General features: G+C 38.7%; 1 protein-coding gene across 1 annotated transcript in view; it reads left to right on the forward strand.

Moving 5' to 3' along the window:
- Positions 1-26,904, forward strand: part of ADAMTSL1 (ADAMTS like 1) — a 4,128,157-nt gene that overhangs the window by 3,829,732 nt on the left and 271,521 nt on the right. Inside the window, exon 25 of the mRNA XM_044061207.1 lies at positions 22,356-22,536. Within this exon, the coding sequence (XP_043917142.1) occupies positions 22,356-22,536 (181 nt within the window). The remainder of the gene's footprint in view (positions 1-22,355; positions 22,537-26,904) is intronic.

Consider the following 26,904-nt stretch of genomic DNA (forward strand, 5'->3'; position numbering starts at 1 on the left):
GTGCTTATATAGATGAAGGAGGTGATGTATTAATTAAAAAATCTAACTACTTAAAGAAATAGGTGCATTACAACATAAATAACTTGTACCAAAGTAGTATAATAAAAATAATTTTTTGATAAAAGAAAAACATATATCAACAACTGCATGTTAAAATACATTGAAATGCATATGAAAAGTATGTTTAAAAAGGTGTATATTAAAAATATATGTACTAAAAATGCTGTATGAAGTGTTTTATGTTGTATCACTCAGGCTCTAAGTTCTAAGATAGGTTTGAGGAGGATGTAACCGTTAATACCTGGGGGTTACTGGCATTAAGCCTCAACTGCCAGACCACTTCTTTCTCTTCTAAAAAGAGCCTAGTGTTACCACCCCTAGGATTAATAAATACTTGCTCTAGAATAGCATATTTAAAGGTGTGACAAGTTTTGTTATTCATCAAATGCCTATATAAGGCACTATTTGTATGCTTCTTCCTAATGTTATATATATGCTAGTAGATTCTATTCTTTAAAGGTCTTTCAGTTTTCCCGACATAACATGCCTGGCATGTGGGACACAAGGCTAAATATGCAACATTATGTGTACTACAGTTCCCTTTCTGAAACTTAATTTTAGTCCTATTTATGTTAACCAACTGTACATCCAAATTCTGACAAATAAACCCACACTGGTTACATGACCCACATTTTCCTGTTTGAACTGAGTGGTTTAAAATTCTCAAAACTACTCGAGATTAAATCCTGTATTATACACAAAAGTCGGTGACGTTCCTAATAAATTGTAAATGAACTTGAGCACCATAGCTCAAGAATGCACACATGTATTGAATTTAAGATTGTACCAAAAGGAATTAGAATTTTTAAGGAACCTATGGATTTAGAGTTAAATGAAGAAATAATTTATGAATTTAACTCATTATTTGACAGTTTTAGATTTGACTACATGTGTTTATTAATAAACACAATGATGGTAAGTTAAGTAGACTATTATCTGAAGTTGAGCTTTTAAATGTTGATATCACTCAGGACTTTTGATTAATGGAAAGAGTTTTATCAAAAGTAATTTAGTATTATTAATAAACATAGTGGTTCTTTATTTAAGAGAAAAGAGAAGAAAACTGAAATGGACATTTCCCAGTATAGTAGAAAGATAGCCTACATATGGAAAATATAACATGGAAAATGTTAGTGGTGGGGAAGAGAACATTAATGACCACAGGCAATCTGGGCATTTTAGATGTGATAATTCTCAAAGGAAGTAGTATAATTATGCCTATACCCCAAAATATTTTCGGGGGGGGGGGGGGACAACCAAAGGCACACCCAGACCAAGGAAGTTTATTGGGATTCAGGTCAGGGAGCGGGACAGTCCCAATATCAAGGGGGAGTACACCAAGCACATTACCCCAAAAACAAGGTGAGATTTTAATCACAAATGAGGTAGTTTATAGCTACAAAAATTTTAACATTTTCAACTACACTGGTTGTGAAGCGACAAAGGATTATTTCTCCCTGTTATTCAAAGGGCTGAAATATATACCTACTACACATTTTGATTTAGTAGACACATTGATTGAGATGTAACTTTTTATGAGAAAACAAAACCTGGCCATTTAATTTAAAGATAAGGCTTAGCAAATGCAGGTATCTACTATTAAGAAAAAGCACATACAACCCTCCCTTACACCGTTCTTTACAAATCTTTAATAAGCTAGTTACAGATGACACATACAAGGCTTATGAAGTATATTAGAGGGTCAGCTCATGTTGGACAGTTTGGAGACAAAGCATGAGAAACTACATTGCATTGGTTTGGACATGTGCTGAGGAGGGATGATGGGTATATTGGGAAAACGATGTTAAGGATGGAGCTGCCAGGTAAGAGGAAAAGAGGAAGGCCTAAGATAAGGTTTATGGACGTGGTGAGAGAGGACATGCAGGCGGTTGGTGTGACAGAGCAAGATGCAGAGGATAGGAAGAAATGGAAAGAGATGATCCGCTGTGGCGACCCCTAACGGGAAAATCCGAAAGATGATGATGATGATGAAGCTATAAAAGGGAAAAAGAGAAGGGTATACAACTTGAGTAAATCTGAAAGGGAGATTTTTCAGAAACTAAGTCAAGACACAGATATAGGGATTATGAAACCTGGCAAGGGAAATGGTATTGTGCTGTACAACCAAATGGATTACTTAAACAAGATGTATGACATTTTAAACAATTTGGAAGTATATGAGCCTATATCACTAAACAAGATACATATAGCGCACAGACGCATAGATTTCAAGTTGGAGGAATACTTGCTAGATCAGAGGATTACTGTGGATACCTAAAATTTTCATAAAGTTAAGATGCCCCTACTAGCTTCTATCTTTGGTATTCCCAAAGTTTACAGAAATGTGACACAACCCCCTTTCCAACCAATAGTTGCAGGGAGTAAGTTTAAAACATTTCCCTTTGGAGTCATTATATATAATTGGCTTAAGCATTCCTACAATAACATTCATTACCTTTTAAAAGACTCATGGGATGTTTTAGGTAGAATTAAATGTGAACTTTGGGGGAATGATTTACTATTTTTAACCATTGATGTGGTTGATTTGTTTAATTCCATACCTAAGGATGTAAGACTGGAACTTTTCCATGAATATATGGTTAAATATTCCACACTGGACAGTGATAAGATTCAAATGTTGTTGGAATTTATGACTATTTTCCTAGATAATAATTTTTGAGGGGGAGCATTTCAAGCAAATCAGAGGTGTTGCTATGGGGGCCCCCATATTTGCAATCTTGTTTTAACTGAGTAAGAACACAGACATGTGCTCAACAGTCCCTTTTCAAGTAAACTGAAACATTATGTCCGATTTTTGGACGACCTGTTTGTTCCTTGGAAGGGAGATAAAAAGGAAGTTGAAAATTTTGTAGCATATTTGAATAGTGTTTGCCCTTACTTTAAGTTCACTCACTCATATAGTGGGAAAGGTATATCCTACCTGGACACGTACATATCCCAGACAAAGAATGGGTTTAAATCTAACATCTACCGCAAACCCACTTTTAGCATCTCCTACTTAGAGTACAACAGTTGCCACCCCATGTCACAGAAAAAGAGCATACTTAAAAGCCAATGTATTAGGGTGGCCAGAATGACATGTGAATATACAGATGTTAATGAATTAAAAGTTGTGGGAAATATGTTTCTAGAAAGAGGGTATCCACCCCATTTAGTGGATGAGACTGTTCGCTATGTCTTATCACAATGGGGGTTACAGTACAAACTTTGAATGAAAGTGTGCATTCTTGAGCTATGGTGCTCAGGTTCAATCCTTACTCATCAAAAAAGTGGTGTCAGAAAATGGAATGTCCTTAAGAGTGATGGGGACATTTACAGTTTATTAGGAACGTCACCGACTTTTTTGTATAATACAGAATTTAATCTCAAGAGTAGTTTTGAGAATTTTAAACCACTCAGTTCAAACAGGGGCCCCCAAGGTACAAGAAAATGTGGGTCATGTAACCAGTGTGGGTTTATTTGTCAGAATTTGGGTGTACAGCTGGCTAGCATAAATAGGACAAAAACTAAGTTTCAGAAAGGGAACTGTAATACACATAATGTTGTATATTTAACCTTGTGTCCCACATGCCAGGCATGTTATGTCGGGAAAACTGAAAGACCTTTAAAGAATAGAATCTACGAGCATATATATAATATTAGGAAGAAGAATACAAATAGTGCCTTATATAGGCACTTGATGAATAACAAAACTAGTCACACCTTTAAATATGCTATTCTAGAGCAAGTATTTGTTAATCCTAGGGGTGGTAACACTAGGCTCTTTTTAGAAGAGAAAGAAGTGGTCTGGCAGTTGAGGCTTAATGCCAGTAATCCCAAGGTATTAACGATTACTTCCCCCTCAAACCTATCTTAGAACTTAGAGCCTGAGTGATACAACATAACAAAACATCTCGTACAGCATTTTTTAGTACGTATATTTTAATACGCACTTTTTAAACACACTTTTCATTTATTTCAGTGTATTTTAACATGCAATTGTTGATATATGTTTTTCTTTTATTGAAAATGATTTTTTATTATACTACTTTGGTACAAGTTATTTATGTTGTAATGTACTTAGATTTCTTAATTAATACATCACTTCCGTTTACCTCATTTTTATATCTACATAAGTACTTTCAGTGCTTTTTTATTGTTGAATCTGATGAAGTCCTGTAAGCAGGATGAAAGCGCTTATTCCTTTTGTACTACAAATAAAGGAAGTTTTTACTTGATTTTTCTTCATGGTATTTTGGGAGACTTTATGTTGTAGGACCATTTGAGCCAGTTTTGCAGTGGTAGTGTTTGTATATTTGTTGCCTTAACTGCTACAATCAGAAATTTGGACTTATAAGAAAACTTAGATAGCTGGAGTTAGAATTTTTCTGTATGCATTCTGTCTGCTTATTGTACTTTACGTCAGTCTTCTTTGGTGCCAATCTATGTATATTTTATTTGGTATTTATAGTATTTCCTTTATTATTTAAGTAAAATCTATTTTAATTATCTTTAAGCTATTGTGTATTTATGCACTGTTGCTTAATTGAGAAGAGGGTAAACATTTACACCGAGGAATAACACACTGCAAGGGCCATGTCTTTAAGACTGCTTCAGCCAACTACCTGTAAAAGAGATATCAAATGGCACAATCAGAGCATACCAGTAACTGGAAGTCTCTGACTTTCTTCAGAGTGGTGGCAGTACTACCAGGCCCAGGAAGAAAGCTGTGTGGAATTTGAGGATTCAACAGCTTTCCCTGGAAGTTATGTGCATGTGGGAGAATGTGAAAAACAATACTTTGAGTAAAAAGTAATTACTGTGGATAGGGGGGCACTGGGAGACATTGGTTCGTGGAGAGATATGGTGTAGCTCTATAAGTGAACAGTGTGCAGTCTAATTTGGGTATGGAAGTTGCAGACCCATACCCAGAATAGTAGTGCACAATCTCGTTAGGCTGTTAGTGCCAAGATTGTGTTTTGTAGATTATTCATCGAAACAGACTGGGTAACAGTATCTTCTTCACATTTAATGGCATTGGCTGGCACGAGGCCATCACAATAGATAATAGTCAATCATATTAATTCTTAAATAGAATTTTAACCATGCTCTGAGCTGGTTAGTTAAATTTGTTAGTAAGTTTTCTGTGTTTTGTAAATCATTCACATTATGAGAAATAATCATATCAAAGAATTAGCAAGGCCTCAAAGATTACTAACCAGAAAGATCACAGTCCTAAAGTCCCTGAACTACCAAGATATGTTGGAAGCTCTATCCTTTTATTTAGTATCTTACAGACTTTTGAGGGGAGATCTCAGTCTTACTTGCTGCACAGTTGTCCTAGACCTTCTGTTTCCTTGCAAGTCCAATATCTCTAACAGTACTAGAACTAGAGACCTAAGTCTTCACCAACAGAAATACAGCACATTGGAGAGGCATTCCTACAAATCAGCACTTCCAAACCTTTGTAATAAACTTCCCTCACAACTTAGGCAGTACGATTCATTGTCGCACTTTAAATATAAATTAGGTGACCGAATGGTTATCCACAGATTTACCCTGGTTTGACTGAGATCGCCCTCCTGGGGAGAGGAGAGGCTACCTGAGGAAGGCTATTGGCAAGGTGTGAATGGGCATAAAATTCATTGGTCTTGGAATACCTAAGAACTTAAACTGTTTTCCTTTGAAGGCGAATAGCCGAGGTACCAGATCGATGATGGAATAAAGAACATTGGTGGAACTTGACTGTTGGTGTGTTTTTGGGCTTAAACTGTTTTATGGCTTAATCCTATAGCTTGTGAGGAAATCTCTCCATGCACCCATAATGATCCTGAATAGCTTAACATGGGTGCGTGAAAATAAATGAATAATACAGTAACATGATTATTGCCTTGGAAGCCAGTCTAGCTCCAATGAAAAATACCTCTGAAAAATTATGCCTAAAAGGCTGTTAGACAGCAGAGCCATAGCCTATCCTGTTACTCATTGCTTGAAAGGCAGTAAACATGGAGGGATCGGCCAACTAATGGAAATCAAACTTTACTTGAAGAATAAACCTCTCAACTGTGTGAAGTATGTACATGAATGTAATGTCTTATTGTACTCATGTAAATTGTTCTGTTTACTTCTCTTAATCCCAGGTTGTGGCTGAAATGGTCAACAGACCAGCCTACTTACCTGCTAAACAAATGTCAATTAATAAAAAAAAAAGAAACTGAACAGAATTTTGCAGAACATTCCAGATTTTTGCGCCGACCTTTTTAAACTATTTGATTTTTTGGTAAATAATTCAGGATCATCTCTCTCCCTGTACATAATTTTGCAGAATGGTTATATTATTGTCTCATATTTTTGGTCTGTTTCTCATAAAATGTGTGATTTTCTGGAAAAGCACTGAGGATGGTGCTCACTAAATAATGGGACATTTGAGACTAAGACTTCATGTCCTGTAGAAAATGCATGCAAATGTGAAACCTGTTATTCTAGCAGCTTTCTAAGTTTATAAAAGCAATACTTAACCTATCATTGATGTTGGCCTTTTATCCCCCGTTATTTTTGGCTTTGTCCAGAATTCTTAAGCAAAAGTTGAGAGGTATGCAGATTGATGGGAAACCTGTTCTATTAATTTTAAATTAATTAGAAAAAGTTTAAAAATTGTCTGGTTTTGAGCTGTCATTCCCTGTTATTGTTGGCCTTGTCCACAATTCTTAGAAGTTAATAGGTATGCCTTAGAAACATTTGCGTATGTGTTTCCATGGTAACCATGAGCTCTGGCACCCAGAAAAAGATGATTTATTTCTCAAATCATCTTTTTCCAGCTACTTGTGCTTGCAGTTACTTCAGAAACACAATTGTGAATGTTTCCATGTAATCACTATGTCAGCAGCAGTTTCAGGGCACATTGGTCAGCTGTTTATAGTGGGGGCTGTCACCCTCCCTCACCCTGTGATTCCGGTACACATGATTGTTTTGGTTTTGGAGGTATTATGTATTAGTTTATGGTTCATTAGTCATTCATATAGCAAGGGTAGATTAGACTGAAGCTTGGAATGAATGTCAGTCTAACTGTAACTAGATGTCTAGATGATCATGTCATCTGTGTATTAGGTAATCGAAGGAGGTCACATGGGAGTTTGTTAATAAAAATGGAGAATAGTATAGGGACAAGAATAGACCTTTGAGGAAGTCCTTATTTTGGTGTTGAAGTGTCTGTCTACTGTCATGTACTTACACACACACACACACACACGCACACACACACACACACACACACCCCATATACATATGGTAACAATTACAAAGAGCAGAAAGCCAACTCTGTCGCTTGTCTCATGTATTTAAAGAGATGCTAAATCATTGTAATGGGTTTAAGATATTTATTGCACATAAACACATCAGGAATTATAACTGGAATATGTACTTAAGCTAACTGACTTACTTATTACTTTAAATATACTCGCATCTACATCTCCATTCATGCCTGCATTCACTCTGAAAGACTATACAGAATGGCACTGTTCCTGCACGTGCTCAGTAACTTATATGCATGTGTTATCTAGCTGCATTGGTTGCTTAGTAGATACAGTATACTCAATGATCTGCACACTCCTAGAAGAAAAAGTGACAAGCTTTACCTCTCAACTGTACAGATTTTTTTCCTAATATTTTTGGTCTGTTTTTCATAAAATTGTGGTTTTCTTGCAAATTAGTAGCCAATCATTAAAAACTGCAGTTAGAAAATAATGACAGACATTTGAGTTTCAGACTTCATACCATTCAGAAAAGTCATGATAATGTAAAACCTGTTATTCTGTCAACTTTCTAAGTTTGTAAGAGCAATATTTAAAAATGGTCCCTATTTTTGGGCCTTTGACCCACTTTTATTTATGGCTTTACCCAGATTTCATGCTCTAAGAGGTTGATAGGTATGGTGACAACACCACACAAATTTACAAGTGACAGTCTTAATGACCTGTTTATTTGTTAAGAGAGTAAGATCACTGAAAGCAGGTATCCCTTTTCAGTGGCAACCTGACAGCACTAATTTTTGAAGCTTTAGTATAAAAAGAAGAATGGCCACATAAATAAATGATGAAATCCATCCCCCAAAATATATAAGAATGCATTTATTTATTTATTTTTATTTATTTTACATTTGTTTACTGGGAAAGTCTGACTGGACACAGGTCCATTTTCAGCGGAGGCCCGGGGAAAAAAGCTCCACAATAAAATACAGTACATGAGAGAGAAAAAAAATAGAGTATGCTTAAAAAGCAGGGGTGGGCAAACTTTTTGATTCGTGGGCCACATTGAGTTCTAACATTTGACAAAGGGGCCAGAACAGGAGCAGATAGATGGCATGCTTTGAAAACATCACCTCAGTGGGGGAAAAATACACATCTTGGGATATGGAGAAAACATGTGCTTTAATTTCCAATGAAAATGAAGAAAAGCATTACAATAAAATCTCTGACTTCGAAATGAGTCTTTAAACACTAACTTTGCTGAGACTTCAAATTAGCTGCCACCTTCTCAGCAGCAGCTTCCCGTTCTTTTGTTGAGAGCTTGCTAGCATAATTAGCGTGCTTTGTGGCAAAGTGACGGCTAATATTATACTCTTTAAAAACCGCCACAGTTTCTTGGCATATCAGGCAAACAGCAGATGATCGGTGTTCAGTGAAAAAATATTTAGTTGTCCACTCCTTATTGAACACTCGACATTCTCTGTCCACTTTCCTTTTCTTGGGTCCGCTCATCTTCATAGAGGGGCGGTGGGTCAAAGGGTAAAGTGCAAACGTAGAGTAATAGGCCTACACTTCACCTCAACAAAGCCAATATATCTAGAGTTCTCCATCTAGTGAGGAAACATCAGAATTGCAGGGGAAATAAAACATTAACAAGGTTAATTTATTAAATTTTTTCAAGTTTGGCGGGCCGAATCAAAACGTTTAACGGGCTGCATGTGGCCCCCGGGCCGTAGTTTGCCCATGCCTGGCTTAAAGCAATCATACACAATATGTTAGAGATTAACAATTCTTATAGTAGACAATCACTGAGGTACATAATAAACTTAAAACAGTATTTGTATTATTTTTTACAGTTATAAGTTTTGTCAAGTAAATATCAATGGGTTCACAAGCTTTCAGGGGAACTGTTTATACTTAGCTGCACACAGAAACATTCACTTGGTTTGGGTTAGCCTGGTGAGTGGCATGAACATAGCTAGTCACTTAAATAGTGGGTTTTCAGGAGTTTTTTTTGAAATGAATAAAGGAGATGGTAGAAGTTATTTGGCTTGGTAGTGTATTCCAGGTTTTAGCAATGGTGCTGGCAAAAAGGGATTTACAGTTATGAGGTTCTGGTTACTAGATCTTAAGGCTCTAGAGGGAATGTGGGGCTGAATTAGATGCTGAAGTGCTGGGGTTTTCTCTTTAGCAAGATACCATGATCACAGGAAAAACTAAGAGGACCATTTGAAAGTTCTGAACTCAACACAAGAGCTCACACACACACACACACCTAACAGCTGGTATACCTAAAAGATCAGAAGCCACTTTACAAATAAATAACTTTACAGTTGCAGTCTGACACTGGTATTATTACTAGGATCACACCATCTACTGTTGCACTGTTCAATGATCTATTACGTATTTTAAATGGAATGCTTTCCTCCTTTCGTATGTCCCCATAAGATAAAATTCAGTAAACTGCATACTATTTTCAGAGATGCACATTGTCAAAACTATGGAAGTTATTCCATGGGCTTGCATGCCACTACTTTTAACCCATAGGTGATTCTATGTAAACCTCCAGATGACTGTACCTGAAACTTTTCAGGACATGGACTTGCTGCAGTTTTTAACAGACTTCTAAACCCAAGGCAGTACTCATTATTGTACTGTTCAGCAATGCATTTTTCTACAGTTCTAGCACTCCAGGCCCCTAAGAGTAGTAGTGCAGCATACAGGTTGTGGGAGCACTGAAAGCAATGCCATTGTAAAAAGCATACATCACTCACATGGTTAACAAGTACCCAAGACACGTGCAGTGTGCATAACTGCTGTGACTAAACTGCAGCAGGGACTCAGGGCATACAGTTGCTTTATGTGCTGTTGATCCTAGCTTTACAGCTGTGCAGCCCCCTTGTCCCACACTTTGCGGACTTTGCAGTTGTTACTATTTAGTAAGTTACATAAGGTAGTCACATAGAATTTCAGCTTATTAGGGTCACTGCAAGAACATCCTATGCAGATAACTTACCTGTTTACTGTGATTATACTGCTGGAGATGGGCCTCAGCTGCTACTCTGTTTAAGCACGACAACTGAAACAATCTGTGCCTGACAACAGAAAATGAATGAAAACACAGCATGGAGAAAAACATACACACCTTTGTAGCTCCCTGCAAAGGCATAGCCAGAGATAGAATAGAATTTACATATTTTTTGAATATATTTTATTTATTTTATGTAATGAGGTGTGTTGAAATTTAAATTTAAGATAAAAAAGCTTTGGCACATTTACCATGTTTCTATTTTAAGTAAAGATTTTGTTAAACAACTTTCACATTCAATATGCAAAGCTGGTTAAATGAGTTTTGTATTAAATTACACCATTTCATTTCTCCAGTTTTTGAAGGGTAGACTTTTCTGAAACTTGCATCATCGGGAGGACGGGGGGATACATTTGCAGAGGAAGATGATAATTCTGTAAGCTGTTATCCATCCATCCAGACTCAGTTTATATCCAGCTTGTACAGTGATTCCATAAACAATCTTCATCATCCATGACATACATGTACTAGGCAAAGGGGAAACAGAAGTAGCTTGCATTACACACATTCTGCACTCATACCCTGGGAGAACTTAAACTCAACTATCAACCTAGTGCATGCCTTTGAAGGTGGGAGGAAGCTAGAGTACAGCAAGAAACCCACATGAAGAGAGATGGACTCCTTACAGAAGAAACTTCAGCCAAGAACTGGACCAGAGAACCTGTTGCTGTAAGGTAACATTGTTAACCACTGCACCACAGTGCTGGCTAGATGATGGTATATATTTTCAAAAATCCTAGCTATAGTCCTACCTGCATTAACCTGTAAACTCTGTTGAGCGTCATTTGCCTTTGTTTAATGTATCTGTTTTTACAGTAGTGCTGCTATGTCTATCAAGCCTCAAACTATAGCTAACTGGTATCATAGTATCATGGTGGAATATTAGGCTATCGACCCAAGGGGCCTTTTTAAGCCTAACCATGCTTCACAGTAAAATTTGATTGCTATTGGTTCCCAATATATATATATATATATATATATATATATATATATATATATATATATACATACATACTTGGACATGGGTGGCTGAGCATTTACAAGCTTCCTCTGGTAATTTTTGGTTCCCATCAACTGATTGAAGTTTTGTTTGAATAAGTACAGAGATGAACTCTGCTTCACATGGATGGGAAGCCTGCTCAGGAGAAGGAAGGAGCCTCTGAAACACATACCTGTCCCCCAGCATGTCCTATTATGTTGCAGGCAATGTTTAGGTCCCTGGTTCAGGTGTTCCACATGCTTTTTGTTTTATGGATGTGCAACAGGTCCATTACAGCTAGATCAAATGATGCTTTGTAGGGAGACATAGATCACCTCAAAGTAGCCTGTAGGGGACCAAATATAACCACGAGGCTTTGAGTCAGTCTGCGGAGGACTTGTTTTCCAAACCCTGTATTCTTTTTGAGAGGAATGTCAGAGGATGCCCAGTTGTTGCATATACTTGGCCCAGTACATACAGAAGAGAGCACTGTACTTAATAATTGGTCTTATGAGAGCAGAGTACAGTAGAACAATGACATGCTTGCACCTAGATGCCATACCCTGCTTATAAGTTGTGCAACATTGAATGATTCCCTCAGTACAGTAGCCACATGATGATCAAATGCCAAATCACTGTCAATATGCATTCCCAAATCCCTGACTACAGAGTCTACTCTTATGGGTGGATTCTCAATATCACAGTTTGTTGGCGGGAGAATCTTTCCAAAAGATACACTGATGCACTTTTTGACACTGATTTTTAGACTGTGACTTTGGCACCAATTATTAGTCTGTGACAGACCTTAATGGAGGATATTTTATTTGTGCCTTCAATGATTGCACCCTATTTGCAATCACTAGCAAACTTGGCCAGCCAGAGGCCCTTGATGTTAGTCTCGACAACTGAGAAGTAGATACCAGACAAGAGAGTGGACATGAGGTTAGATTACACCAATAATAAATAAATAAATAGAGTAAGTGTACTCAGCCATACAGAGCTACAGGGCAAATGCATTTGCTGCAGTTTTCAAAATGCTGTTGAAACCATAGTGGCCTATTATATTAATTCACACAATAAATAAATACAACGCATAAGCAGTACATAGGCTTAGCTCTTATTATTATGAACCATTACATTTTACTAGTTGGGTACAGCTTTTGTTTAGTTGGCAAAATATAAATGTTAAAAAACCTGGCTTTGTAAAATAACTAAAAGACATTCTCTCTTAATGCTCATTTAGTACCTCCTAATGAGTTCTCTAACAGTAGGTGTTTGTTTACAGATTAGCACCACTGCCACTTTCAATATCATTTGATTTTATGGCTCTATTACTGCTTTTACATTAGAGTTATGCATAAACAAGCCCCCCCCCACCAACATTTCTGTCTCTTCCCATATTCCAAGCCTGTTTCTAAGCCATGTTGGCTCTGTTTTGAATATCAATAGGAGCAGTAAATATGCCATGGGGCAATACAGCAACTCTCTCATGTATGCAGACAACTCTCTCCTCCTACCACCCAACACTACAACCTGTTTGAGATGCACTTACATAGCCAAACTGGAAGCAAAGCTCTCTCCAGCCAAGATTGTGCTAGACAGTCAAGAGGAGAAGGTTAACACCTGCACCACACCTCAAGCAACACATAGCCCTTCTAAACCCACACCATCAACAACCACACATAGCAACACTAAACCCACATATGCGGAAGCCCTTAACATTAACCTGACCAAGCAACAAGGACCTCCAAAGCTGAAACACAAACAAACACCAGTCACAACCAAAGTGACACATAGCTCACAACACCAGTGTGCTACTCAACAACAGCCCCTAAGGCAAGACAATGTACCCAACAATTTAGTCATAGGTGACTCTATTGTCAGGCATCCTGATGTCCCACTCACCAGGCTGAACATGGAGAAAATTACAGTCAGCTGCCTGTCAGGTGCCAGCATCTGCCACATAACGCATGCACTCAAGTCACTCCACAAAAAGTACAAATATGACTCTGTCATTGTCCATGTTGGAGTGAACGATTTGAGACGTACCTCTCTGGACTACATAAAAAGGGACATGGATGAGCTCTCGGATCATGTGGCCTAGGCAGGTTTGACCCTAGCCCTGAGTAGCATCCTGCCTTCACCCAGAATTATACCACAGTATAAGGACAAATGATTGACTTCAACAATTGACTAAGCTTCTGGTGTCATTCAAAGGAGATCCAGTATCTGTCTGCCTGGGATGACATGATCGACAAACCCCGATGCTTTACTAGAGATGGTCTGCACCTGTCACCCCTGGGATTCAGGTTACTGGCTAAAGCTCTTGCCACCCCTATATTGCCTTTTTTAGGCAAGGTTCAAAGGACAAAACCACCACCGTAACAGATACAAGCATGCAAAATCTGAAGGTAATGCTACTCAATGCCAGAAGTCTAAATCTCAAAATGCACTCTCTCGAGGCACTCCTAAAAATGGAGAACATCGATATCTGTGCAGTAACTGAGACCTTGTTCAATGCTCCAGAGAGCACCCCTGCAATACCAGGCTACAACTCTTACCACACTTTTCGGCGGCCACCAAACCAAGACCGAAACACTAAAGGTGGAGGAGTGTTCATATTCACCAAGGATATTCACACATCCAGGCTAGTTGCCCAACACAATGCATCTGAAATTCTCCAGGTGCAATTAACACTAGGTAAGACTGCAGTCCAAATTGTAGCTTGGTACAGATCCCTCACCATGCCCCAAGATTCTCACTACACCTTTCTAAACATACTGGAAAATATTAAGGTACAACCAAACACCCTAATACTGGGTAATTTTAACTACCCTGCCATTAACTGAGAAAACTACTCGGGTACCAACACCTTTTCCCAACGGTTCTTGGAATTCATAAATTCCATCGCCCTGGATCAACTAATCCATTGTCCCACCAGGGGCTCCAATATCCTAGACCTGGTCATTACCAACATGGGAGATAGATGCTCCACACCAGTGGTCACCACCACATTGGTCAGATCTGACCATAAGCAAATAACCTTGGCATCCACATCCCACCCCCACCCCACCCCCAGTATGGAAACCTCCGTAAAAAACTTCTTCAAAGCCAACTTCATGCTACTCAAGTCAGAAGTGACAAACTTCATGACACCCATGCAGATGGGAGCTGAAAGTTCGACTGCTGAATCCTATACTAAGGCACTGTACAAGCACATCCACTCATGCATGAATCGTGCCATCCCAAATAGAACCAATACGCTCTCCTCCATAAAAAGGAAGCCAATCTGGTGGTCTCCTGCCATAAACAAACTATACAACAGAAGGAAGAAACTGTTGCAGAAAAGAGGAAAATCCCAGGATGCAAAAAACTCCCTTACCAGCCTCAGTAAGAAGCTGAGATCCCTCATAAAATCCTCCAAAGCTAGTTACAAATATAAAATTGCCAAAGATTCCAAAGACAACCACAAGGCATTCTATAGTTATGTCAAGAATCTAAATGGCAATGCTCAGATCTGCTCTGAGCTACAACAGAATGGCATTAAATATACTGATCCCAAGGATATTGCCAATATACTGGCAGATCGATTTAGTGCAAACTTCACCCCCCTCTCACCCCGTAAAGGGCCCATCTCAATACCAAAAGATTGCCAAATTCCTGTAATCACGGCCACACAGGTAGAAACTGCACTCTCCAAAGCTAAGAATACAGCATCCATGGGACCAGACGGCATCCCGGGCTGTGTACTACATGAACTACAAAATTAACTGGCACCTCACTTAAGTGTCATGTTTAATCATAGCCTCACCTCAGGCTTCGTGCCCACTGAGTGGCGCACAGCTACAGTTATCCCACTCCACAAGGGGGGATCCACCTTGGATCCTGGGAACTACCGTTCCATCAGTCTAACAAGCCTGATCTGCAAGGGCATGGAACGCATTATCATGGAACTTATAAACAAAGACATTGGCAACCTTCAAACACTGGACCCCACACAGTTTGGGTTTGTGAAGGGCCGATCTTGTCTCCTGAACCTGATTGACTTCTTTGAATCAGTCTCCAGAGCTGTGGATGAGGGTAAGGCAGTCCACACAGTCTATATGGACCTTGCCAAGGCCTTCGATATCATCCCCCACTCTGGAATCATAGATAAACTTACTAAGCTGGGCATAAATCCCTACATCACTTGATGGGTTGCCAACTGGCTTACTGACAGAACCCAGACTGTAAAAGTAGCCGACTCCAAATCCAGCTCTAGACAAGTGACAAGTGGAGTGTCTCAGGGTTCAGTCCTGGGACTGCTCTTGTTTGGCATCTACTTCTCTGAAGTACAGGCCAACACTAAGGGACTCTGGCTAACAAACTTTGCAGATGACTGTAAACTGGGAGCCGTTATTGAATCCCCAAATGATGTGGATATTCTACAAAATGGCCTTACAGAAACAGATGGTGGGTGCTAGAACCATGGGCTCAAGCTTAATGCCAAGAAATGTATAGTTATCCCCTTTGGGAAAAAACATGGACCCATGAATTATCATATAGGTGGCAGTACACTAAAAACTGAAAGTGTGATTAGAGACTTAGGGGCACAGGTGGACAGTGGTCTCACCTTTGATAACCACATCGCCACAACAGTCAGGAAATCCTTCTATGTGGCACACCGCATCACTAAGGGCTTTTCATCCAGAAAAAAGGAGGTCATTGTCCCACTGTACTCATCCCTCATTAGACCCATTATAGAGTACAATGCCCCGTTTGGTATGTACCTCACAAGACATCTGCAACAGCTGAAAAGGCCGCAGAAATACCGCAATAAAAGAATCACAGGCCTAAAGCAGATGCCCTATGCTGACCATCTAAAAAAGCTCCAGATATACTCTGTGGCATATCGTCTACTCAGAGGTAATCTCTGCTTAACATACAGGGCCATGTCAAACCCTGAGCTATTGGACATGCTCCACTTAAAGAAATCCCAATCCCTCAGAGCCACACGCTCCAGGGATCTAAACCTTGTCATCACAATGAACAAAACATGCTGGAAGAATAGGTTCCTGACCCAGAGACTCCCCATAGTATGGAATAGACTACCCATACATGTCAAGCAGAGCACCTCCTTGGCCCTCTTCAAAAGGAACCTTGATGATTGGATGGGAGATAGGAAATTTCTGCCGTGGATCACGTCAGTCGCCCTGCTAGACAGGGGTCCAGGGAAGTAAATACTGTGAGAAGAAATATCCACGGAATTGTTAAGGTTAGGCTTGTATAGGCCCTAGGACCGATAGCCTAGTACCAACCTATGAACCTATGAACTCTAATAGCGAATGTGGAAATACAAAAACAAGAGTGCTACTTTTTTGTCTAATTCTTTGATTTGCTCTTATATATAGTTACTACATTTATTTATTTTATTTATTCTTTGTTGACTGGGTTTGTCCCACCAGGCCAATGACCTAATTTCTGGGAAGACCTGAGGAGGTATTCATACTAAGGGGAAATTTAGCCGGGGCACTGGAGAACATCACAGACTCTTTTCAATAAGTACCACGGGATCCATTTATATCATGCTGGTAATGTATTCCCCTTAGAAAATATGTGTGTGTGTGTGTGTGTGTGTGTGTGTGTGTGTGTGTGTGTGTGTGTGTGTGTGTGTGTGTGTGTATATATATATATATATATATATATATATATATATATCATGAGTAAAGACACAAGTACTTCTACATATCAGTTTATACGGTTTATAAGACTAATGCAAAACCCATTAGGTATACAGACAAAAAAGCAAATACTTCCAACCATCGCTGAAGGTATCAAAGACAGGCAAAAATCAGTGATAAAGAGAAAGAACTTCGATATACCACCATGGCAGTCCAAACTCCTAGGAATTCAAATAAATGATTTTGATTCCAAATTAACAATTTAATAAAACAAACAAAACATGGACTAAATATAAAAGTAGTAAAATAAAATCCAATAAGAGCTTTCAGCTATTCAGCCTTCTTCAAATCATAAAACATAACTACGCTGATAGTGTTTTTAAAAGATACACCAACCAATCATTTATCTGCCTCTGGCATCCTCCATGAATTCAGGACCAATGGCTATGGTGATAGTGCTGGTTCTCTATAGGAGACGATGTAAAACTAACAGCCAAACAGATAGTCAGGATTTACCCCAATCACTTCTCTTCTTCTCCACACACCTCTTTTGACCAAAGCCAATGGCAATCGTTGAACAAGTTTCTCCATTGGATAAGATATATACCATCTACCAACCATATAATCAGGATACAGGCAAGTCTCTTATTTGTGGCCTATAATATTCCTTCTGGCTTTTAGTATGGGTTTCAAAGGAACAACACTGTTTAAGCCAGGTCGATTGTGTACTTGCATATTTACTATCCAGTTAACTTCACGTAATTCTGTGCGATTGCTTACATCTCCTGCTCTATTAGTTGGAGCCACCACTTCTAAAACTTTAAACTTGAAATGATGTGAAGGATTGTCAATAATGTGTGCTGCCAATGCATTATTTACTTCCTTATAGTGCATGTCCCTAAGATGTCTCAAAATCCGGTCCTTTAATCTTTGGTCCGTTTTGCCAATATAGAAAGCATCGCATTGGCAGCATACTGCTAAGTAGACTAAATGTTGCGTATTGCAATCCGCATACAGATTGAAGATATATGTCTTTTTGGTAATTGGATGAATAAAAGTATTGGCACTATCTATATATGTACAAGCCTTGCATCTAAAGCACTTAAAAGTGCCTTTTCTTTCAGACCATGCATTGTGAAGAAAACCATCTTTGTTACATAGGAGTCTCTTGATATTTTTCTTATTTTTAAAAAAGAAACGAGGAGTGTCACCTATGGCTTTTCAACTTTGTCATCAGTGGTGAGAACAGGCCAAAATCTCCTGATGACATCATGGACCTGTATATTATCATTACTATATGTTAATGTACATTTAATTCGCTGGTCACTATTCCTATTGGCCGGATCAGCCATTTGAGGAAATGCCTCCTGTGATGAAAAATAGAGTCTACCTTTTCTTTTCCTGAACTCTTTAGAGTTGCCTTTCATAATTAAATTACCATCTTTATAGCCTCTAGCTTTTAAGTTGTTAAAAAGATTTGTCCGCTCTGCCTCGAAGTCTTCTTCCTCGGTGCACAATCTAGAGGCACTTAATACTTGATTCTCATAAATATTGTTGAAAATATATTTTGGATGCATGCTTTGCCTGTGTAGATAGTGATTATTCCAAGTCGATTTCCTAAAGACATTAGTACTTATTCCTTTCATTGGATGTAGGTGAACCTATCCCTACAGTTGAAAAATTTACTTTGAACTCTAGAAAGTCAATATTTTGATTAATGTAATTAACAAAGAAGGTCAACTCATTGACACTGCCCTTCCATAGAATAAATATGTCGTCAACAAAACGGCCATAATAGAGAAGATAACCGTTCCATGGGTTAGCATCACTCAGGACTTCCACACTTTCCCATTGGGCCAATACCAAATTTGAGTAGCTATTTGCGCATGGGGTGCCCATAGCCACACCCCATGTCTGCAAATAGAAATCTTCACCATATACGAACATATTATTCTCTAATACCAGTTCCAATAAGGAGCATAATAGACTAGGGTTAACCCTATTCTGTCTCAAAAGTGTTTTATGGCATGCAAACCGAACTCATTAGGTATTACAGTAAAAAGGCTCATGATGTCCATGGTTACCAAAATAACATCTTCAAAGCTGGTCAATTGGTTAGTTTTGAGATATAGATCCTTTAGAAAGCTTCCGGTGTCTTTCAACACCGTGTCTACATTGGACAGAACTTTTTTCAATTCATTTTCTATGTATATAGATAGTGACTCAGTGATCCAATCTCTCCCAGCTACAGTATAGCATAGTGTGGAGGTCCACTATGCCCTATTGTAGCTGGGAGAGATTGGATCACTGAGTCACTATCTATATACATAGAAAATGAATTGAGAAAAGTTCTGTCCAATGTAGACACGGTGTTGAAAGACACCGGAAGCTTTCTAAAGGATCTATATCTCAAAACTAACCAACTGACCAGCTTTGAAGATGTTATTTTGGTAACCATGGACATCATGAGCCTTTTTACTGTAATACCTAATGAGTTTGGCTTGCATGCCATAGAAACACTTTTGAGACGGAATAGGGTTAACCCTAGTCTATTATGCTCCTTATTGGAACTGGTATTAGAGAATAACATCTTCGTATATGGTGAGTTTTCTATTTGCAGACATGGGGTGTGGCTATGGGCACCCCATGCGCAAATAGCTACTCAAATTTCGTATTGGCCCAATGGGAAAGTGTGGAAGTCCTGAGTGATGTTAACCCATGAAACGCTCATCTTCTCTATTATGGCCGTTTTGTTGACGACATATTTATTCTATGGAAGGGCAGTGTCGATGAGTTGACCTTCTTTGTTAATTACATTAATCAAAATACTAACTTTCTAGAGTTCAAAGCAAAATTTTCAACTGTAGAGATTGATTTCCTAGAAGTTAAGGTTCACCTACATCCAACGATAAGAATAAGTACTAATGTCTTTAGGAAATCGACTTGGAATAATCACTATCTACACAGGCAAAGCATGCATCCAAAATATATTTTCAACAATATTTATGAGAATCAAGTATTACGTGCTTCTAGAATGTGCACCGAGGAAGAAGACTTTGAGGCAGAGCGGACAAATCTGTTTAACAACTTAAAAGCTAGAGGCTATAAAGATGGCAATTTAATTATGAAAGGCAACTCTAAAGAGTTCAGAAAAAGAAAAGGTAGACCCTATTTTTCATCCCATGAGGCACTTCCTCAAATGGCTGATCCCGCCAATAGGAATAGTGACCAGCGAATTAAATGTACATTAACATATAGTAAATATAATATACAGGTCCGTGATGTCATCAGGAGATTTTGGCCTGTTCTCACCACTGATGACAAAGTTAGAAAAGCCATAGGTGACACTCCTCGTTTCTTTTTTAAAAATAAGAAAAATATCAAGAGACTCCAATGTAACAAAGATGGTTTTCTTCACAATGCATGGTCTGAGAGAAAATGCACTTTTAAGTGCTTTAGATTCAAGGCTTGTGCATATATAGATAGTGCAAATACTGTTATACATCCAATTACCAAAAAGACATATATCTTCAATTTGTATGCGGATTGCAATACGCAACATTTGCTCTACTTAGCGGTATGCTGCCAATGCGATGCTTTCTATATTGGCAAAACGGACCAAAGATTAAAGGACTGGATTTTGAGACATCTTAGGGACATGCACCATAAGGAAGTAAATAATGCATTGGCAGCACACATTATTGACAATCCTTCACATAATTTCAAGTTTAAAGTTTTAGAAGTGGTGGCTCCAACTAATAGAGCAGGAGATGTAAGCAATTGCATGGAATTACGTGAAGTTAACTGGATAGTAAATATAACAAGCACACCATCAACCTGGCTTAATCAGTGTTGTTCCACTGAAACCCATACTAAAAGCCTGAAGGAATATTATTGGCCACAAGTAAGTGGCTTGCCTGTATCCTGATTATATGGTTGGTAGATGGTATATATCTTATCCAATGGAGGGTTAACTTGTTCAACGATTGCCATTGGCTTTGGTCAAAAGAGGTGTGTGGAGAAGAAGAGAAGTGATTGGGGTAAATCCTGACTATCTGTTTGGCTGTTAGTTTTACATCGTCTCCTATAGAGAACCAGCACTATCACCATAGCCATTGGTTCTGAATTCATGGAGGATGCCAGAGGCAGAGAAATGACTGGTTGGTGTATCTTTTAAAAACACTATCAGCGTAGTTATGTTTTACGATCTGAAGAAAGCTGAATAGCCGAAAGTGCTTATTGGATTTTATTTTACTACTTTTATATTTAGTCCATGTTTCGTTTGTTTTATTAAATTGTTCATTTGGAATCAAAATCGTTTATTTGAATTCCTAGGAGTTTGGACTGCCATCGTGGTATATCAAAGCTCTTTCTCTTTATCATTAGGTATATAGGGCTGATTCTTATAAACGAACATATAATAGCAAACCTGACATCTCTAGGTTATATAAGATGGGAACAATATTATCAGAAAATGTCATACTTCATTTCTATAAGATTGAATCAAGAATTAGACTTAACTGCCTTTGCTCAAAGATTAATCAGATTTATTGGTGTTGGTAAAATACATGAAGTGTCGATAAAATGCTAGTATACTTAGCTGGATTATTATTATTATGTCACTCAGTCATTACAAAATTAATTAAGAACAAGTGTAAAAACAAAAAAAACATGAAGTAAAATATTAACACATTTAATTTTCTCTGGTTAGCAGAATTAAATAACAAGTCCATATTTCCTTTTACTACGTTTTTAAGAAGTAGCACAGACAGGACTCAGCATAGATTTAGACAATAATGTTTCAGTTCATAATCTTATAATTTACAGTAGATCAATGTTTTAAAAGAACGACTTTGTAATCCCAATTTTCATTGTGTACAACATCCTGAAAATGATTCACGCATAACAATGTATTTTTTATGCCTAAATATACTCATGGTACCATATTTATCACTGTAGTATACATGAGTATTTTTGTGTTATTGTTGTATCAGATTCAGAGTTAAAACATGATTCTATATAACATTTTTTTTGTTTATAAGATAAACAGTATGAGTAAATGCATTCCATACTTCCTCCAATAAAATTCAGGAATGGCTAGATTCCACCACTGATGAAAATTGACAAATGCTACCCGTTATTGAAAAAGAGAGCATGCCTGCTGCCTCAAAGTCTCTGGATTTGTGTGAGTGGGGAATTGAAAGTACAGTAAGCAAGTTTTGTGAACACAACTAAGTGCTGTATTATGCACAAACTACAACAGCATAATAGTTAAGGTGACATGCTAACAATCATTATTATTTATTTATTTATTTTTATACAAGATTATCAGTGGTCACTTGGCAGCCTGTCTGTATGTTCAGCTCCTTGTGGAAATAAAGGAGTCCAGTACCCGAATGTGAAGTGCTTGCTAGAGAATGTGGAAGTCAATGTGTCACACTGCATGGCAAAGGCAAAACCAGCATCACAGCCTATCCTATGCAACAGAAAAGACTGTTCACCAAGGTAAGTTTCATTCCCGAAAACAGAATTTATAAACTAGACTATAAACAAGGCAGAGCCTGGTCAAATGACAAGCATAATTTAAATCTGGCTTTGCATAGTTTTCCTATGGCAGTGTAGCTTTTAACAGTTTAATACTAAATCAAATTAGAGTAAATTTCCTGTTGTTGCAAAATATAACTGGTCTGACTGAGCTTGCATTTCAGTTTTTGATGCATTATGACTAAATCAATTTATATTCCACTTTTCAGTAAGTCAAGGCAGTATTACCCATAGTTCATCTGTCTTTTATCTCTGGTATTGTAGTCCTGAAGGCAGTCCTTGGTAAACAGGAACATAAATGCAGGTAACAAGTCAGGGAAGGCAGCAAATGTTTGCCTTATACACATTGATATAATTATTGTAAGTAAAAAGGGCTGTGGCCCAGCTGTACAGTGCAGTATGCCCTTAGGCCAAGGTGTAATTCAAATGTATATTATCCATATTTAGGTGTAGCCCATTAGGTAACGTTGTGAGCTCACATTTCCAAACATTTCTTTAGCTGTATTTGGTGTCATGACCTGAAAGAGGTGCAATAAATTAAAAAGGAAAACAAAGCAGAAATGGAATGTGATGCAATTATTAGATAACACGTATGCCAAAAGTCCTCCTGCTTTTTAGAATAATATTTAATGACATTCATTGACTGAGGCAACTTGCAAGAATTATGATCAGAATAATTAATACAGTCTTTTCTGCTTGTTTCTTTTACCTGTTATGCAGTAAAAAATGAGGAATCTTAAAATACAATGAACAGTTTTATACTGAAGTATTGGAAATGCAGATTGCATTAGCACTGCATGTTTTTCATATAATCTAGAAATGGTTTTCATGTCATCATTTCCTGCATTCTTTCAGTTCACAGAAAATACAGTTTAAAAGGATAGTTAATTGTTGCACAACTTTTAAACATCAACACGTGGAATCCAGCCATTATGAATTAGTACTGTAGAAAAATTTATTTTGTCAGAGCTGTACCTCTGCTATTAATATCAACTTGTCGATGTACCATAGCTACATCAATATGCATTCCTTCGGGGTGACATAACTGCTTTGTAAATAAAAAATCTTAGTATACCCTTTTCATACCAATTAAGTATACTCTTGTGATATGTTCATAGGTTCATAGATAGGTGCTAGGCTATCGGCCCAAGGGCCTATGTAAGCCTAGCCAACAAGATTCCCTGGTTTACGCCACCCAAGAAAATTATTTTCCTGGGCCACTGTCGAGCAGAGACACAGAAATGATCCCCGGGGTGTATTTCCTATTTCCCATCCACTCATCAAGATTTTTCTTGAAGAGTGCTAATGAAGAACTTTGCTTGACATAGATGGGTAGCCTGTTCCAGAGTATGGGAAATCTCTGGGACAGGAATCTATCCCTCCAGTATGTCCTGTTTATTGTGGTGACAAGGTTTAGGTCCCTAGAGCATGTAGCTTGGAGGGATTGGGATTTCTTTAGGTGTAGCATGTCCAACAGCTCTGGGTTTGACGTAGCTTTTTATGTTAGGCAGAGATCACCTCGGAGTAGGCGATATGCTACAGAGTAAAGCTGGAGTTTTTTGAGATGGTCAGTGTAGAGCATTTGTTTGAGGCCAGTAATCCTCTTTGTGAGGTACATCTGTGGCCTTTCCAGCTGCTGCAGATGTCTTCTGAGGTACATTCCAAAAGGGGCATTGTACTCTATAATGTGTCTAATGAGTGTCGAGTAGAGGGGAACAATGACCTCTTTTTTCCTGGATGAGAACCCTTTTATGATGAGGTATGCCATGTAGAAGGACTTCCTGTTTACTGTGGCGATGTGACTATCAAAGGAGAGACTACTGTCCACCTGGGTCCCAAGGTCTCTTATCACACATTCGGTGTTAAGTAGATTGCTGCCTATGTGGTAGTTCATGGGTACAGAGTTTTTACCAAAGTGGATGACACTGCACTTTTTGGCATTAAGCTGGAGGCCATGGCTCTGACACCAAGCATCTGTCTCAGTGAGGCCCTTCTGTAGGATGTCCACATCATTTGGGGACTTGACTATGGCTCCTAGTTTTCAGCCATCTGTGAACTTCGTTAGCCAGAGGCCTCCTGTGTTAGTCTGTACTTCAGAGAAGCAGATACCAAACAGGAGAAGTCCCAGGATGGAACCCTGTGGTACTCCATTTGTCACTGCTCTGAGGTTAGATTTGGAGTCTGCAACTTTTACACTGTGGGTTCTGCCAGTGAGCCATTTGGCAATCCATCTTGTGACGTAGGGATTTATACCTAGTTTAGGGAGTTTAGCTGTAATTCCAGAATGGGGGATGGTGTCGAAAGCCTTGGCGAGGTCAAGATAGGCTGTGTGAACCACCTTACCCTCATCTACGGCTTTGGTGACTGCCTCAAAAAAGTCGATCAGGTTCAGGAGACATGATCTGCCTTTCACAAACCCGAACTGGGTGGAATCCAGAGTTTGGAGGTTACCAGTGTCTTTGTTTATGAGTTCCATGATGATACGTTCCATGGCCTTGCAGACCAGGCTCGTCAGGCTAAGAGGTCGATAGTTCCTGGGATCAGTGGTGGCTCCCCCTTTGTGGAGTGGGATAACTGTTGCTGTGCACCATTCAGTGGGCACAAAGCAGGTGCTTAAATGGGGAGCCAGTTCATTCTGAAGTTCGTGTAAAACGCAGCCTGGGATGTTGACTGCTCCCATGAATGCAGTGTTTTTGGCTTTAGAGAGTGCAGCTTTTACCTGCGTAGTTGTGATTACGGGGACTCTGCATTCTTCCTGTGTAGATATAGGCCCTTTAGGGGGTGAGAGGGGGGTAAAGTTAGCACTGAACCTATCTGCCAGGATGTTGGGAATATCAGTTGGTTCTGTAATTTTCATGCCTTTGTGCTGTAACTCAGAGAAGATCTGGGTGTTGTCATCGAGATTCTTGACATAGCTGTAGAATGCTTTGTGGTTGTCCTTTGAATTAGTGGTGATTTTGTTTTCATAGCTAGCTTTGGAGGATCTTATAAGGGATCTCAGCTTCTTACTGAGACTAACCAGGGCGCTCCTCCACTCATAGGATTTTACTCTCTTTTGCAGCAGTTTCTTCCTTCTGTTGTACAGTTTGTTTATGGCAGGGGACCACCAGATTGGCTTCCTTTTTTTGGAGGATAGTGTCTTGGTTCTGTTTGGGATAGCACGATCCATCTACTCGTGTAAGTGCTTATAGATTGCATTTGTGTAGGATTCAGCAGTTGTAACTGTATTGTCCATCTGCATGGATGTCATGAAGTTCACCACTTCTGTCTTAAGAAGCATGAAGTTAGCTTTGGAGAAATATTTTACAGTGGTTTCCTTAATGGGGGGTGGGGGGTGGGATGTGGATATCAAGGGTGATTAGCTTATGGTTGGATCGGACCAATGAGGAGTTGACTTCAGGTGTGGAACACCAGTCACTCGTGTTGGTGATGACTAGGTCTAGGATATTGTTGCCCCTGGTGGGGGTGTGGATAAGTTGATATAGGGCATTGGAGTTTATGAATTCCAGAAAGCGTTGAGCTAAGGAGTTGGTACACAAGTAGTTTTCCCTGTTAATGGTGGGGTAGTTGAAGTCACCCATTATTAGGGTGTTTGGTTGAACCCTAATATTTTCCAGTACATCAAGAAAAGAGGAGTGGGAATCCTGTGGCATGGTGGGGGGTCTGTAGCAAGCTACAATTTGGATTGCAGTTTTGCCCAGAGTTAGTTGCACCTGGATAACCTTGGATGCATTATGCTGAGCAACTAGCCTGGAGGTGTGGATATCCTTAATGAATATGGACCTTTGGTGTTTCGGTCCAGGTTACATGGCCAAAAAAGTGTGGTATGAGTTATAGCCTGGTAGTGCAGGGGTGCTCTCTGGAGCCTTGAACCAGGTCTCAGTCACTGCACAGATATTGCACATTGATGTTTCACATTTAATCAGAACATGTGTATTCATCAAAATAGCACTGTTAAAATAGTTCTGTTGCTTTTTAGTATTAGCCTTAGTTTTTGTGAACAAGTGTTTAAATCATATCAGTGAGATCAATCTGTGATGACAAGACATAAGGCCAGGCATTATCACACCTTTGTAGTCACAGTACATGATGAGCCTAATGTCTTCAGTACATATGTGTAATTTGTACTTGTAAACAAAAAGGATTACAGTTCCAAGACATATATAGCCCAAGGAATGGCCTTCTTCTAGTCTCAGTGTATTTCTTGACTGGGTCTAGTAATAGTCCTTTAACCCTTAACCTCCCATTTGAAAAATTTGTCTGTAGATACGTTTAGCTGGATCTTCCAGAGGCTTATGCATGGTACATAAATGTCCACTAACAAATCCA

The sequence above is a fragment of the Protopterus annectens genome, chromosome 2.part0 (genome assembly GCF_019279795.1).
Source record: "Protopterus annectens isolate FY-2018-M chromosome 2.part0, PAN1.0, whole genome shotgun sequence".
Lineage (NCBI taxonomy): Eukaryota > Metazoa > Chordata > Ceratodontiformes > Protopteridae > Protopterus > Protopterus annectens.